This window comes from Mauremys reevesii, linkage group 8, assembly GCF_016161935.1.
Source record: "Mauremys reevesii isolate NIE-2019 linkage group 8, ASM1616193v1, whole genome shotgun sequence".
NCBI classification, from domain to species: Eukaryota; Metazoa; Chordata; order Testudines; family Geoemydidae; genus Mauremys; species Mauremys reevesii.
In genome coordinates this window covers 35,250,269-35,266,476 of record NC_052630.1, presented here as the reverse complement: position 1 = coordinate 35,266,476, position 16,208 = coordinate 35,250,269, and the positions used below count along the sequence as shown (strand labels likewise).

The following is a 16,208-nucleotide window of genomic DNA, read 5'->3' as shown; positions in this document are numbered from 1 at the left end:
CATTAACAGAAATAATCCTCAGTGGTTTTACTAATTGCCAGTAATTAACCAACAGATTCCAAACACATTTCCCCGTATCTCTCCTGCGCTCCCATTTCACTGCAGTGTTACTTCGCATCTAGTTGCTAATGGAGCTCAAGCATGTACAGTGCGATGGCAGAATGCAGATGGGCCAACACCACACAGCTGAGACCCTGCATCCAGACTCTCTCCAGGTTCAGGGGCTCGTGGGGTCTGGGGTTTCGGCTGGGCTCATGCTCGAGAACGGATCTGGGTCTGGACCTTCCCTATAGCTCAGGGTGCTGGGATCCAGAGTTTGGGTTAAGCCCAGTATAAGGATCAGGCCAGTTGCAAAGCTGGGCCGTTCCTGATGCCTGGGAGCAGCTGGTGGCAGTGATCTTTTAGAGGAGTGGTTGGGGCTCTAATCATGGGGCCAAGCGTGGGGTGGGATGGAGATACACAGCCCCGCTGCGAGCCCCAGGATGTGGGGACATGTGTTCATTGCTATACCCCTGAGCACGCAGAGCATTTGCACCATTCTGTGACCAGCCAGGTCTGCGTGCCCCATCCCCAGGCTGGTTAGTATCCCAGGGAGACAGGAGAGTGCAGGGGCTGTAACTGTGGCCTTCCCTGAATGTGGGGCTGCCAGGGGAGAGCCCCTGGCCCATGTAGGGACAACCATCACATCTCCCTTTGTTTGCCATTTTACCACGCCAAAGAAAACGCAAAATCAGAAAAGGGGAGTGAAAAGCACTGAAATGAGGTGGGGAAAGTTCTGGGCTGGATGGCAGAGTTCACCCCCTTGCACCAGGGGAAATATACCACAGCACAGCCCTGTGCGCCATTGAAATCCTCAAAATAGGACTGAAGTGGTGCATTGGCCTTGACTTGGCCCTCTGCCCTGGGACACCCAGAAGTCAGTATATGGGGTCCCGGCTACCAGCCATGCAAACCAATTAGGTTTATCTCTCCGCATACTTGTTTGTGGCATTCACCCAGCTCTGGTCCTGACTCTAGACCCAACTCTTACTGCATGTCCTGGTACTGTCCTCTCTGCTCTAGGTGTCCCTTACTGGCATGTCATGCTACGTGCTGCGCTTCTTTTCTAACACATACTTCTCTTCCCATCTGTATCAGCATGGGTTTTCCGGGTGAGGACGCCGTGCTTATAGGTAATTGCATTCAGGGCCTGGGGAATGTCCAGGAAAGGATTGCTGCCGTCTACGATCCGCGTCACTTTCTTTGCACTGGCTCCTAGTTTGTCGTCCACGAGTTCCGACAGCGATTTTCTCAGCTCATCCTCATCACTTGGAAAGAAACCCAGAGAAAACCTTGAACGAAGAACATTAGTCTTTGACACTATGTTTTACCCACTGGAGGGACCAGGCCTTGGTTCAAGCAAGTCACTCATTACAGTAGCGGTAGAATAGTGAACCAGGTTGTTATATATTGAAAATCATGGTGTGCCACTTATTGTAATATGTGGGGTCCAATTCTCCTCTCGTGAGCACTGCTGCAGCCCTGTTGACTTGAACGGCATTGAACAGGACATAACAGCGAGAATCATTTGACAGCCCGTGATTGTTCTCATTGCAGCTTTGTGAAATTACTTAGGCCTGGTCTACATTGGGGGGGATGGGGGATCGATCTAAGATATGCAAATTCAGCTACGAGAATAGCGTAGCTGAAGTCGATGTATCTTAGATTGACTTAGATTGACTTATTTCACGTCCTTGCAGCGCGGGATTGACAGCCTCTGCTCCCCCGTCGACTCCGCTTCCGCCTCTCGCCTGGTGGAGTTCCGGAGTCGACGGGGAGTGCGTTCGGGAATCAATGTATCGCGTCTAGATGAGACGCGATACATTGATCCCTGATAGATTGATCACTACCCGCCGATCCGGCGGGTAGTGTAGACATACCCTTAGTCAAACAGGAAACTGGCCATTCATGTGGGTATCAAACATCCCCAGAGACATCATGCTTAATGCTAACAAAGCATATGTGGAAGGGAGATTCAGCCTTATGCTTCAGGGCTTAGGCCTGCTATTAGAGACCTGGGTGAGATCTAATATGGGAGGCAAATTACCCCAAATCAGCTACTGTGGGGTTCTTACACCTTCTGTGGAAGCATCTGGGTACTAGACTAGACAGAGGTCCAGGCTGGTGTAGAGTGGGCTGGAGAACATGGGGCTAGGCCCACCTGATTATGGAATGGGGCCCACCGGAGAGCAGAAGGCGACTGGAGCAAGAGGAATGAAAGCCAAGCTCACATGGTGATGGAGCCCAGCAGGGGAAAGGGCTGCGGGAGCCGAACAGGACACTCAGAGGAAGGAAAGCTCTCCAGGCAGGAGGCCCTGGGACAGACCTTGATGGAAGCAGGGACTGGGAAAAGCTCTCCACGCAGGGAGGCATGGGAAAAATCTTGACTAACCAGGGAAGTGATTGCAGGGTCTACACTGCAATTAAAGACCTACAGCTGGACTGGGTCAGCTGACTCGGGGCTTGTGCTATGGAGCTATAAAATTGTGGTGTAGCTGTTTGGGCTTGGGCTGGAGCCCAGGCTCTGGGACCACCCCAGAACAGCCAGTGCCTAAATGGCACCACTGGGACCACTACAAATTAGCTTGGGGCCATATCAGAGTTCAGATGTAAGCTATGCAAAAATGGGCAAAAAGAGACTTCAGCTAGCAGTGATGTCACCAGGGCATCAATGTATAAGAACATCAGAACCTAAGAATGACCGCACTGGGTCAGAGCAAAGGTCCATCTAGCCCAGTGTCCTACCTTCCAACAGTAGCCAGTGCCAGGTGTTTCAGAGGGCATGAACAGAACAGGTGATCATCGAGTGAAGTATCTGCCTCCTCCACTGGCTGGCCTGCTAAGGGCCAGAAGTCTGGGCTCCTCTAGCGAATGGCCAATGCCTCATTGTCATTGCACCAAGGGGTGTCATGGGGGCACTGGGGCTTGGGGTCAGGGTGGGGGCATGGCATTTGTGCCCACTACATTTCTCACATGGACCTCATGTCTCCCCTTCTAGGGGCTGGGTGGATCTACTTGGATGTGATGGTGTGTATTGCACTAATACTCTTGGAGAGGGGGCTAGCTAAGGGCCTGGGCAGAGGAGGTCAGGTGCCCGGAGTGGTGGGGAGTGATCTGGTGTGGTATCTGACTTGTCGGTATCTCTGAGGACGCAGCAGGTATCCTGGTGCAGGGGGTCTACGTCGCCCATGTGAGTGTCTGTGCTCAGCACTGTGGCTGTGTGATGGTACCTGGCGATCCCTGCTCCAGGCAGGACTTGTGTTAGTGCTAACGAAGCTAGAGGTCTCTCATGTTGCAATCAGCTTGTCTGCAATAAAGCAAGAAGCCCTGCAGTCAGGCAGCATCTGCCTCCCCTTCCTCCAGGGTCTCAGGCTGATACAGAGAGACGAAGGAAAAGCGTTCATGGAACTGGGGGGTGAAGGCATGGGAGGAAGAGATCTATGAAGTACCAACTAAATCAGGTGGGAACTGAACTGCCCCAGCCTTTGGAAGGCTGCTGCCTGGGGGCTCTGTTCTCCCTACTCACAGCGTGCAGGAAAGGCTGTGCGCATGGTAATCCAGCGTTCTGCAATAACACGATAATCGCTTCCCTGTTTTCAGCTGAACTAGCTGCACTTTCTCTGAACTCTCTTATATAAATTTTCTGCCAGATGCCAGTGCATTAGAGCAGCCTTAGTGGAGCTAGAGGGCTCCCTCTAGTGGCTGATTTACAACAATACTCTGGCTTCTTTGCTGACCATTGCCTGCAATGACATTGATCAGGTTGCTTTGGCCTGGTGGGATTTCTCTCTCTCTCGTTTATTTAGGAAGGGATTTTCAAAAGCACCTAATGGAGTTCAGAGCATAATTACCATTGGGATAATCATTGAATACTTTCTGGGATAGGCCCAGCTACATAAGAACAGCATACTGGGTCAGACCAAAGGTCCATCTAGCCCAGTGTCCTGTCTTCCAACAGTGGCCCATGCCGGATGCTTCAGAGGAGTGAATAGAATAGGGCAATTATGAAGTGATACATCCCCTGCCATTCGGTTCCAGGTTTAGGCCTGGCAGACAGAGGTTTAGGAAGACCCAAGCATGGGATTGCCTCCCTGACCATCTTGGCTAATAGCCATGAATTTATCTAATTAATTTTAAATTCCAGATATACTTTTGGGCATCCCAACATCCCCTGGCAATGAGTTCCACAGGTTGACTGTGCGTTGTGTGGAGAAGTATTTCCTTATGCACTTTGAACAGTCTCATCAGCAGAGCAGGGCAAAATTTTTCTCATTAAACTTTTTTTGGGGAAAAAGACTAAGATTCGACAGAATTACAACATTTTGTGAATTCATCTTGGTTTCTACAAATTGTTCATTTAGGAAAAACTTTTTTTTCTGGTTTGAAATGACTTTTGTGTCAACATTTCCTTGAATTTTATTTTTGAAAAATTCAGAAATATTAAAAAATGGTCAAAATCCAAACAAAATGTCTTGTTTCACTCAATTTTCCCCCATGACTTTTCAATGCACCATTTTTAAAAAAAATAAATATTTTCCGTCTGAGGCAAAATGATTTCCCCACATCCAAATTTTTGAAATTGCTAATGAACTGAAAAATCCATTATTCACCCAGCTCTACTCATCACCCCATTGCTTTTCAGGAAAATATAAAACCAGACGAAACATTCTCCAGTGTAGCCAGGCGACTGCAAGGCACCTGCAACTGGCGCTGGGAAATGGAACCTCTCAGCCACAAGTCACTTGTACGCATCTGGCTCCACCTTGTAGTGACCATCTGATGGCCCCTTTGTGAAATGACTTAGTGGGTCTCAGTCCAGTTCCTGATACATAGATGGGTGCATCATAAACACCACCACCACCAAAGGCGAATTAGGGGTTTGTGAGGCCCCTGGGCCAGCACAAGTGGGGGCCCGTCCCCACCCCTGCCACCTGTAGCCCTCCCCGCTCCTCCTGGTGCTCCTGCTAGGGAAATGGGGTTGCCCCACCCTCTCTCCCACCCGGCATTCTGTGCCCAGACTCTGCTCCCCAGCAGGATCACTGGGGTGGGCGGAGCGGGTTGGAGCATGGTGCTGCCCTTTTTCCAGGGGGTCCTCAACTGGCGAGAGCCCCTGAGCATGGGCCCCGTCGGCCCAGTGGCTAATCCGCCACTGACTACAACAGTTGGTAATAAACTGGTCCCATAGAGAGACCAGGGACTGAATGGGCCAGGATGAAAAAAGGTCTCTCCCGAAGGACAAAGCAGGGGGGGCTGCCCAGAATGTAGCAGATCTGTGGGCAGGGGCGGCTCTAGACATTTTGCCGCCTCAAGCAGGGCGGCATGCTGCAGGGGGCGCTCTGCCGGTCACCGGGAGGGCGGCAGGCAGCTCCGGTGGACCTCCCGCAGGTGTGCCTGCTGAGGGTCCGCTGGTCCCGCGGCTTTGGTGGACCTCCCGCAGGCACGCCTGCGGGAGGTCCACTGGAGCTGCCTGCTGCCCTCCCGGCGACCGGCAGAGCGCCCCCCCCAGCATGCCGCCCCAAGCATGCGCTTGGCGTGCTGGGGCCTGGAGCCGCCCCTGTCTGTGGGTAAATAAAGGGGTTGCTGGTAGGGTAAGAAGAGCCCTAAACACACATTTATTTTTTTTTAAAAGGATGTTCAACCAGAGTGAAGTCAGGGCAAGACCCACTTCACGGCTCACTTGATTCAGGCCCATCAACCGACACATGAGGTTTCAAGGTGAGGCCAGTGCGGCCTGAAGAGTGTATTTCTAGCACAGCTATTCCACCCCACCTCCAGCTTGGACAGCTAATATTTATATGCAAAGGATCTTCCCTGTTTCTAGCTTGGTGGTTTTTTACCTGATATCCACATCCCCTTCTGGCGTGCGAGTTTCTAATGGGAAATCAACCAAGGCTTGGCTTACTGAGCAATATATGGTTCTCTTCCTTTTTTCAATTACATTGTTTGAGTAGCTTCTACAGTACATTTCCATAATCAACCGACTGTGTGCAATGTAATGGACTGGATGACATTGTGCTCAGGGGGTTGCAGCAGTAATTAATCCTGGTGGAAGGGAGGTAGATAAGTTCTGGTTTCAGCAGCTGTGCACATGTTTTCCACCTGGCCCCATGGTGGCTCTTGATGGAACGTCATCCTGAGCTTGTTTCTGCTAGTTAATCCCTGGGGACAACTGCACTGGGAGTGAGCACTGCACACACCACCCGCCACTACCCGGCATTAATGGCCTGATTTGCAGTGGTGCCACGGGCTCTCAATGTCCATCAAAGCCCACTGGAGCTGCACAAGCTAAGGACTTCTGAAAAATCAGGCTACAACTGCATCAATACAAGAGGCATCAAGAATGGGAGGGGTCAGAAGGCCAAGAGCAATGGGATGGGGATGAGCTGGTGCTTAGCAGAGGATGAGACAGGAAGTCTGGAAAAAGAGACGAGATTTGTAATGGGCCTTCCATGAGCAGAACCATGCACCTCTATGGAGCCTCCCTGAGGTCAATGGGCCTTGGGGATCCAGCCACCCGCAACTCATTGCAGGAAGTGGGCCTAATGTTGTAAACAGATGGAGTTTAAAACAGGTAAAGGGACTGGGGCTGGAGTTAAGGTTTTGCAAAATTATTATTGTTATTATTCATTATTATTATTATTGGAGATGATATGGGTGACATTGCTGACCAGGTTAATTATGGTATTAATTGCTCTGAGACATGTCACTGGCCCACATGGAATGCTCATGGGTGCCTTCTGCACGTGTGATACATTAATAAACCCACCCACCAACAGGGATAGGCAGACTGATCAAAGCCCAGCTTCTGAACTGAGCAGTGGATGTTTATCGTACCGGGGAGCTCACATCTTGTTTCCTTGGCGTGACAGTCACCCCTCCACATGCAGATACGTCAGATACTCCAGCAAGGAGGTGTACCTCTAAAGGGGTAAAATCCCCCCCATGCAGAGGGCCAATGCTGTGCCTTACCTGGTGCCTATGCCTTGCGCTGGCCCTAAATGGGGTTGAATTTCACCTGTTCAGAGGCATACGTCCTTTCTGGAGCATTACCAGTCTCTGCGTATGTTAATACTGCACTTCCCTGAAGCTTCTTGAGCTAATGATCCAAGAGCCGTCAGCTGCTTTGAAAGAGACCTTTCGGGTTAGAGGGCACTGAAAAATGATACTTACATGGCCCACTCCAGCTTCTCATTTTTGATTGAGTTATACAGTGTCTGAAACGAGAGCACAATATTAACTCCAGGCAATGGGTCCCATTTGCGGACGCCTCCCAGGTGAATGCCCTTTATACGACCTGTGCTGAAAAGTGCTCTCAGAGAGATGCTTGGTTACTGCCCTGTTACAGGAGAGCTGTTTGGAACAGAGGGGCAGTCACCATTTTCACAGGCACTGACTTTTATTTTTCCTGGTGGGTGCTCCACCCCCACTCCATCCCGAGACCCTGCCCTTTCCCGAGAGGCCCCGCCCTCACCCCACCTCTTCCCATCCCTGCTCTGCCCCTCCCCCACCCTGAGGTCCTACCCTCACTCTGCCTCTTCCCGCCCCACCGCCTCCTGCAAGGCACCCCACCCACCTACTGCTCACTGCTCTCCACCCTCCGCCAAATGCCTCCTGCCAGCCGCCAAACAGCTGGTCCACGGCTGCTGAGCACTCAGTATTTTTTTTCCATGAGTACTTGAGTGCCGGAGCACCCACGGAGTCAGCACCTATGACCATTGCAACGGTGCCTCTCTTGCAGGCATGTGGTGACGCTGGTGTCGGTAAGGGGTAACTGCAGTTCTGCTCAGAGGGGAGCAGCTTTCATTGGACTTCAGGCTTATTATGGGGCATGTTATGGAGTGTTATTGTCCCCATAAGGGCTGAAGGAGTTTAATACCTCCCTGCCTCCCCCAAAGGGCGAGAGCACGACCGGGGCGCTGGCATTTGGAAGGGAGGTGTGAAGGGTTCTCTGGGCAGGGACAGACTCCTGGTGATTGTGAATTCCCTGCTGCACATGTCAGCAGCAGAGCCGGGAAGGCCAGCGCCGCCTTAGGGTCCTGCGTCCCAAGCTGTGACCTTTGTCCCTAAAGCACTGGGCTACATCTCCGAACTGGAGCGATTCCTGCGTGAACTCCTGCCTTCTCAGAAGCTGTTGGAAGGCTCCCCGCCCAAGGCGAGGGGTGGGGGTTTGGAATGACCCACGTCCAAGAGGGGAATCCCCACTTCAGGGGTGAGATGACAGAGCCTGTCTGAGCCGTGGTTACACCACAATTCCCACTGGCAGAGCTGCACCTAACAGGGCCGCCCAGAGGATTCAGGGGGCCTGGGGTCTTCGGCGGCTGGGTGCCCCTGCTTTGGCGGTAATTCAGCGGCAGGGGGTCCTTCCGCTCCAGGACCCGCCACCGAAGTGCCCTGAAGACCTGCGGCGGGGGGCCCCTGCCGCCGAATTGCTGCCAAAGACCAGGAGTGGAAGAAGCCCCGGGGGCCTGGGCCCCGCGAGAGTTTTCTGGGGCCCCCGGAGCGAGTGAAGGACCCTGCTCCAGGGGCCCCAAAAAACTCTTGTGGGGGCCCCTATGGGGCCTGGGGCAAATTGCCCCACTTGTCCCCCTCTCTGGGCAGCCCTGGCACCTATTGGGACTTAGAGGTTTGAAAGATCCTACCATAGATGAGACTTCAGAGAGGAAGTCGGTGTCTGCAGTAGGGAATTTTAGACCAGCATTCCCATTGCTATCACTACTAGCTTAGCCATGGGTGGGAGGTTTGTCTGTAATTCCCTACTGCAGGGGTAGTCACTAGGCTAGTGCCTTAAACACAGGCGACCTGCATTCTCCTCCTGGTAAGTCTCTCTGTAAGTCATGCTCCCCATCTGGGAAATGGGCAGTGATGTGTAACAGCCTCGCTGGGGTGCTGGGTGACAGGACTAGCTAGCACTTGTAAAGGCAAAAGTAGTGTTAAGACAGAGCTGTGCCAGCAGCTGGGTGAGACCTAAGGAATTCCTGGCTCTCTTCCCTGGGCAGAACCTACTAGGAGCTCCGAATACAGGGTTGGACTGCTGCAAAGCTTCGACATTACCCTGGAAGGAAAACAGAAGGTACATTTGGACTCTCACCAGAAATAACTCAGCGGCAGGGCCTGAGGTGAACGAATCAAGCTAGCCACGTTCTATTCCTGGCTTTGCTTTGTATGAGACTCTTTGCCTTTCTGTTTGGGTCCCCTCCTACCTATGGGCTATTCAAATTATCAGCTCTTCGGGGCAGCGACTGTCTCTCACTAAGTGTATGTACAGCGCCTAGCACAGTGGGCCTGCCTTGGAGATGGTGCCTTTAAGTGCCACCCTAATAACACTAACATTGATATCACATTACCTTCAGCAGATCCTTTGCAAAGTCCTTCCCATCATTTAAGCCATCCAGGTTTGCTATAAATTGTTGGCATGACATCTTCTTTCCAATATTCTGCAATGCAAAGGAACAGAGCCTTAAACCCCTGGATAGCTCCCAGTTTAATCAAACTGCTTTGAGCAACTGAGTGTGGACCTGATCCAAGAGCCTAACGCTGAACACCTGTGAATGTTGTAGCTCCTCTCTTCCATAGAGGTTCTTCTGTCAGGCTCATCACTGTGGTACCTGATGTTTGCAATCTGAACCTGGCTCCACATTTTTCAAATCTAACCCCCTCCCCACACCAATTGGGCAGTGTTCCCAATCCAAATCTGGAGCCAGCCTTCTAACATGGGCTTACCTCTGGCAATCACATATTACTGAATCCAAATTGAGAGTCCGACACAACAGCCGAGTCACAAAACCCAAGCCCAGATATACTCCTACTGTAGTAAATAACGCTGGGCTTGATTCCCTGGAGCCAAAGTAGCACAGAGTGGCTGTGAAGTGCTGTGAAGTGTCTGACTGGGGGGTTGGGTGGGTTATTTTTAGTTGGGTGGGTTATTTTTAGCAATTTTTATGTAGATGTCCAAAAATCATGGGGGTTCTCTTGGTATACTCTGTAGTGAGTACTGCAATGTATATATAGTATGTCCTGTAAAGAGTGATCTGTTTGTAACGTTCCCAAGGGTGCTTTCACGTCAGACGGTTTCAAACAATCCTACGTTAAAGTGCACTAGGGAACCTTTAGTGCACACCAGCAGGGTCAACACAGACCAATTAATGAGCAACACATTTGTGCGAAATCTTACTCCCCTAGTCCACATTACTGTTCCGTGTAAACAACCTCTTAGACACAAGTACCCAGTTCTAGTGTTTCTCCAGTATTTCTTGAATAAACACTGCTTTCATTTGCTTTGTACTGGGGGTGTTTTTCAGTTAACACCTAAAACCACAACCCTTAATAGGACTTTGCTATACTATCAAAGTAGTTAAAGCCAGCACCCATCCTGGGATGGAGTGAGAGGGGTGGCTCGGGGGTGAGGAACTCCTTTTTCACCACGGTGCAAGAGGAGAGCACAGGGACTGTCATCCAGAAGGACAGCAATGGTGGCTTGTTGTGTGTGATCTGTGGGACCCTGCTTACAGTGACCAGGGTGAATCAGTGCAAAGTGAGGTGGGTTCTGGAGGTCGACAGGATGGAAAAGAAACTCTAAAAACAAATAAAACAAGCACCTCCCCGCCCAACCCAACAAATGTTTCCCATGCACTAGAAATGAGCCCTCGATTGGCATGAAAGCCCATCAAATAGCAAGAGAGGAGGCCAGCTGGGAATGTGCTGACTCCCTGGCAGTGTTCATCGCTGTGCACAGCCTTCACTGCTCCACAGCACTGGTTGCTTGCAGCTCTGATGCCGCTTTGTCCCATATCACTAGCTAACACCATGTGGGCAGGCTTTGAGATTAACACGGCTAGCTTTGCCCCCTGCTGCCCCATTAGCTGCGGTTGAATTGAGGACACGTTTCTCTCTGAGCGGCTCTGGTTGCTGGTGCCACATCTGAATGACTGTCTGATATTCCCAATTATGCATACTATCACTAGCAGGGTTTGGATTAGTCAACACCCAGGGGAGGTCAAGGAGGAGAGCAATAAAGCGCTGTAACAAATCTGAAGCCTCCTAGGGCTTTGCAGTCAACACGGTGGCTATGCAGAACTCCCCGGCAGCCACAGAAACACAACTCACTCTTCCAAAAGGACATGCCAACCTTTGCAAAGGCGGGGGCCTACATTCAGGCCTCCTCAGTACATATTCATGGAACTTAATAGGGCCTGATTTGTCCAAACAGCCAACCACCCAGCAGCCCCTGTTGAAGTCTGAGCTAATACTGAAAATCAGGGATCTTATTTAGAAGCCTCACTGTAGACACACATATTATAAAGTCTTGGCCACGTTCCTGCTAATGAGTTAACTCTGGGCAGCCTAGGAGCTAGAATGCAAAGTGAAGCAGCGCTGTTTCTCTCCAGTAGAGGGCAGTGGGACTCATGCCCACTTGCTAGCCAGGGTGTGGTAGCGCTACAAGCTGCCACCTTAACAGAATGGTGTGGATGAAGCTTAGGGGAGAAGCATAACAGACCAACAACGGACCCCCAAGAGAGGGACCTGGTGCTGGTGACAGGGCTGGCTCCAGACCCCAGCGCGCCAAGCATGCACTTGGGGCGGTGTGCCGCGGGAGGGCGGCAGGCGGCTCCGGTGGAGCTTCCGCAGGCATGTCTGCAGTAGGTCCACCGGAGCTGCGGGACCGGCAACCACCAGAGCGCCCCCCGTGGCGTGCCACCCTGCTTGGGGTGGCGCAATTCCTAGAGTCGCCCCTGGCTGGTGACCCTGAGGTGTGGAATACCCTCACCCAGGGAGAGGACGAAAGTCTTCGCTCACTGGTGCAGGTACCAAGTATCCTTGAATCAGCTAGTGGAGTTTCCATCTGTTCCTGCTTGTACGCAGGGGCGGCTCCAGGCCCCAGCACGCCAAGCGCGTGCTTGGGGCGGCATGCCACGGGGGGCATTCTGCTGGTCACTGGGAGGGCGGCAGACGGCTCCAGTGGACCTCCTGCAGGCGTGCCTGCGGAGGGTCCGCTGGTCCCGCGGCTTCGGTTGAGCATCCACAGGCTGCCGTGTTCTTGGGGCAGTGAAATGGCTAGAGCCGCCCCTGCTTGTATGCACAAATGCCCCATAGCCCGGCTCCAGCAGGGAGCTGCGCTGAGGAAAGCAGCCATTCTCCGAGCTAGGCAAAGGGATGAACACATACTACTGCTATGTCCCCTAGGCCAGGCTCCCATCAACATTAACTAGTACGGACCGGCTCATTAAATCTCTCTAGCATAATGGGCCAGCATTATCCCTGGTGTCAGTGGGTTCTCCTGCAACTGAGCAGTGCTTGCTCATAGCAGTGTGAGATCCCTGCCTCTTTAGGGTCCCTGAGCTGAGGTCAGATGGATGCTGACACCACTTGTGGTTTGTTTCCTTTAGAGATAAGTCACAACCAGAATCCTGAATCCGAATCCCAAAGCTCCAGAGGTGCCTGACATCCAAACCCAGGTTTAATTGTCACACACATCCCCTGTGTTTAGAATGGGCTGTAAAAAACCACCCAGACCCCAAAGACCCTCAACTATGGAAGAGTTTTGCAGCTGGAACCTATCACTACTTCACAGAAGTTGTTCCACATTCACAGGAGTAAATACATGTTGTTGCCAGCAGCATCTTCAGAGGCTGAATGCTCTCATGGAAACCACTCCAAAAGGGTCAGATAGTGAACACGGATGCACCAATCGGCTGCAGCTACACTAGAAAAAAACATCATTCAAAATGAGACCAAAGGAGACATTCTTGTGCCACGAGACCCGGTTCAGCAAGGTACTTATGCACACCGCTTAACGTGATGCATGGAAGTAGTTCCATTTAATGTGAACTCTCACACGCTTACAGTTAAACACTTTCTTATGTACCTTGCTGAATTGGGTTCTCATTGCATAAAGGGTCGCCTGCAGACCTTGGAAAGAGATATTTCCCTGAGCAACTGACTAGCCACATCCACAAAGTCAACTTGCCTTTCTATGAAGCCTCAGGCATTGGCCAATGGCAGAAGAAGGAATCTGGGCAGTGATTACTGCTATGTTCCCCTAGGAGAATGAACTTTTACCCAACACTACATGATCCTGGACACAGGATGAGAAGTGAAAAATCAGGTCTCTGTGTAGCTCACTCATATAGAGTATTCATTTAGAGCTCATTCATTAGAGTTACCTCCCTGATGTGTTTGAGATAGATAGATAGATAGATAGATAGATAGATAGATACTGATTCTGCTCTCACGTAGTATTACTCTGGTGTACCTCCACTGGAGCTTTAGCCACATGGTTGTGAGAGTAGAATGAGGCCTAGCCTGCTCAACTTGCACAGCTTGGGTAATTAAAAGCCGATCCATCGAAGATGCGTGTCTCCAGCATCTGATGCAGTCAAGCATCAGTGACTCCTACCTGCTTCTCCCGCAGACCTGGTAATATCCCTTGATGAAAGGCTGGCTAGGTGTCCTCATTAGGTGGTTCAGCAGGTGACAGAGCTCTGAGCAGGAGGGTTAGCCCAGAGGTTTAGGTGAGGAGGGGAAAGCAAAGGTGCAGTGCAGCCTCCAGATTCAAAAGGCTCCTGACTCAGAAGGAAAATGAGGCACTGCGACACAGCAGGGAGCTGAAGACACTGCAGCTCTCTAAGAGCACTGCCCTCCTCGCTTGTCTCTGGAAAGTCTGAGCGCATTTGATGAGCTTTAAAGTGATGCCTGGCATTGGTGAACACATCATCCAGAAAGCGCAGCATCCTATTACATTCCTGGCCTCTGAAAACTCTTCTCTCTATGGCTTCACAGCGGGATGTGGCTTAGTTTACACAGCCTGATTTCTCAGTGCTCACACATGCTGCCTGGGGCCAGGGAACTCTGGGGCAGTAACTATTGGATGAGAGTGGTATGTTCATGAAACCTAGCATGAGATGGCTGTCAGGAAAGTTTGTAAAGTAGGATGTCACTATGGAAGTGACACCACAACCCCTTGCAGACCAATCATAATCACCAAGTGGCACTATGTGGTTGTGACGCTGGCAGACCAGTTGCCAGCTCATACCAAGGTCACCATGTCTCCACTGGACACTAAGAGATGCACAGCTGGAATCTGTCTGGCTCAACTGTGGGTAGAATAGGTATCAGAATCATAAGCAAGTGTTTGGATTCTATTGAATGCTCGTGAGCTGCTGCCTGCATTAATCTCACTTGTAATGTCTGCGATCCATAGGGTAATGTAATGTTTGAGTGGCTGTATTGTGAGCCTCTCTGACTGTCTGAATCGCCAGATGGGAGAGGGAATTTAATTAGTGTGAAGAGTTGCTTTTCTACAGAAATTATTAGCTCCCTCCCCATGAAAGAGGAGACCCCTCAATACCAGATGGGCTCGGGTTGGATCTTACAACTGGAAACTCCCCACATCTGGACTGAGAAACCATCAACAAAAGGACTAGAGACTCTGATTGTTTTCTGCTCTCCTTCCCATGAAGATGAGTCCTGCAAGTGGATTTCTCCCATCAGATGAGATTGCAGCTCAGAGTCCATGGCAGGAGGGGGATAAAAAACCCCAAACCAAAGGAATTAAGGATCTCTCTGCTGCTTGGACTCAGGGTGTGTGTGTGTGGGGGGGAAGGGGCAAAGTGTTTCTAGGCATGAGCAAGAGATCCCCAGCTGCCTAGCCTGGGTTAGCCCTAAAGGTTAAGTGGAGCTTGCTGATGATAGAAGTCGCTATTACCTTTTGAAACTTTAGACTGTAACTCATTTGTGTGTCTGTTTGCTGGCTTTAACCTTGCAGATAACTAATCTCCCTTTCCTAGTTAATAAATCTTCATTTAGTTTACTGTAAGATTGGCTACATGCTTTGTCTTTGGTATGAGACCTAAAGCACAATTGACCTGGGGTAAGTGACTGGCCCTTTGGGATCAGGAGTAACGTGAATATTGCTGTGACTCTTGGTGTAAGGGGCCATTGATCACAGAGATAAGCTCACCAGGGTGGCGAACCCAAGGGGATGGCTGTCTGTGACTCCATGGTAAGACTTTTAAAGTGCTGCTTGGAGAAATCTAAGTTTAGAACTCACAGCCAACTTAGGGTTTGTGCCCTGGGTTTGAACAGTCTGCCCTGTGGTTGGTACCCAGTGGCCCTCTGTTCTAGCTGGCATCTGTAACGTGCCATTTCTTCTTCACAGCAACTCTCTTAGAGCAGCTGCACATGGCGGATTTGGTTCAATGCTGATGTTGAGTTAGAAGGGATGGGTTTAAATGGCTGTCTTGGCGTTTCCCAAAATGCTCATGGAAAGCAGTGGAGTTATGCTGATTTACTCCAGCCGAGGATCTGGCTTCTATAGCTCTTTTCAGCAGGAGCTCTGAAAGCATGACACTACAGCAGGTCAGGGTCTTCATCTCCATTTATAAGTGAGGAAACTGAGGCATAGAACTGGGAAGTGACTTGCTGGAGGTCCCATGGAAAGGTGATGGGCAAGTTGGGACTAGGATTCAGATCTCTTCACTGAACCCTGCTGCCTCCTCAGCAAAAGCACTAGCAGCAAAAAACCTGTGTTGTGTGCAGTGTTCTACTGCACACAGGGAAGGAGAGAAAGATGGAAGAGGGCAGTGAGGCTCGGATGTGTAATTACGGTAACTGCATCTGCCTGTATTGTAAGGGAATGATGGGGAAATTAGTGAGGTCTTCACCAAGATTAGCATCTCTAAGGAAGAGTTCAGGAGCAGCCTGGGAAATACAGACCCACAGATGGCATCAAAGTCCATGAGACTGAGGCTCCAGCCACAGAGGGGTTCTCAGCAGCAGCACTCCCTGTGCCACCTCATGAGAGGCTGAAAGGTTGGGAGGGAAGGATGGATGGGTGTGTGCCTAGCGGATCTAGAGCTATATGGATCCACTGTCCAAACCCCCTTGCTAATGGGGAATGCAGGGACCATGGATGTTATTTCAGCCCGAAGGCTGTGGTAGTCCTGACAAAGTGGGTCTGCTGTTGTGTGGCCTGGATGCATAGGGTTCCACTCCTTGGAGAACTTCTGTGCATGGTCCATTTACATGGGCTTTGTGCAGGAGTCAGGATTTGGCCCAAGGACTAGTCAGCGTTCACTCACAAGGACTGCAATAAACAAAGTGCCTGAATCGCCTCCTACTTTGTTTACACCAGTATGACATCAGTGTGACTCCACTGAGGTGATGGAGTTACT

General features: G+C 50.9%; 1 protein-coding gene across 2 annotated transcripts in view; it reads right to left on the bottom strand.

Moving 5' to 3' along the window:
* The window catches only part of PSD2 (pleckstrin and Sec7 domain containing 2), an 87,437-nt gene that overhangs the window by 20,449 nt on the left and 50,780 nt on the right, over positions 1 to 16,208 (bottom strand). Inside the window, exons 7-9 of one of the 2 annotated variants that reach the window (XM_039485215.1) lie at positions 9,384 to 9,473; positions 7,210 to 7,253; positions 1,117 to 1,331 (exon numbers count right to left, since the gene is read on the bottom strand). In XM_039485215.1, coding sequence (XP_039341149.1) covers positions 1,117 to 1,331; positions 7,210 to 7,253; positions 9,384 to 9,473 — 349 coding nt within the window. The remainder of the gene's footprint in view (positions 1 to 1,116; positions 1,332 to 7,209; positions 7,254 to 9,383; positions 9,474 to 16,208) is intronic. The other variant, XM_039485216.1, reaches the window with a different exon arrangement.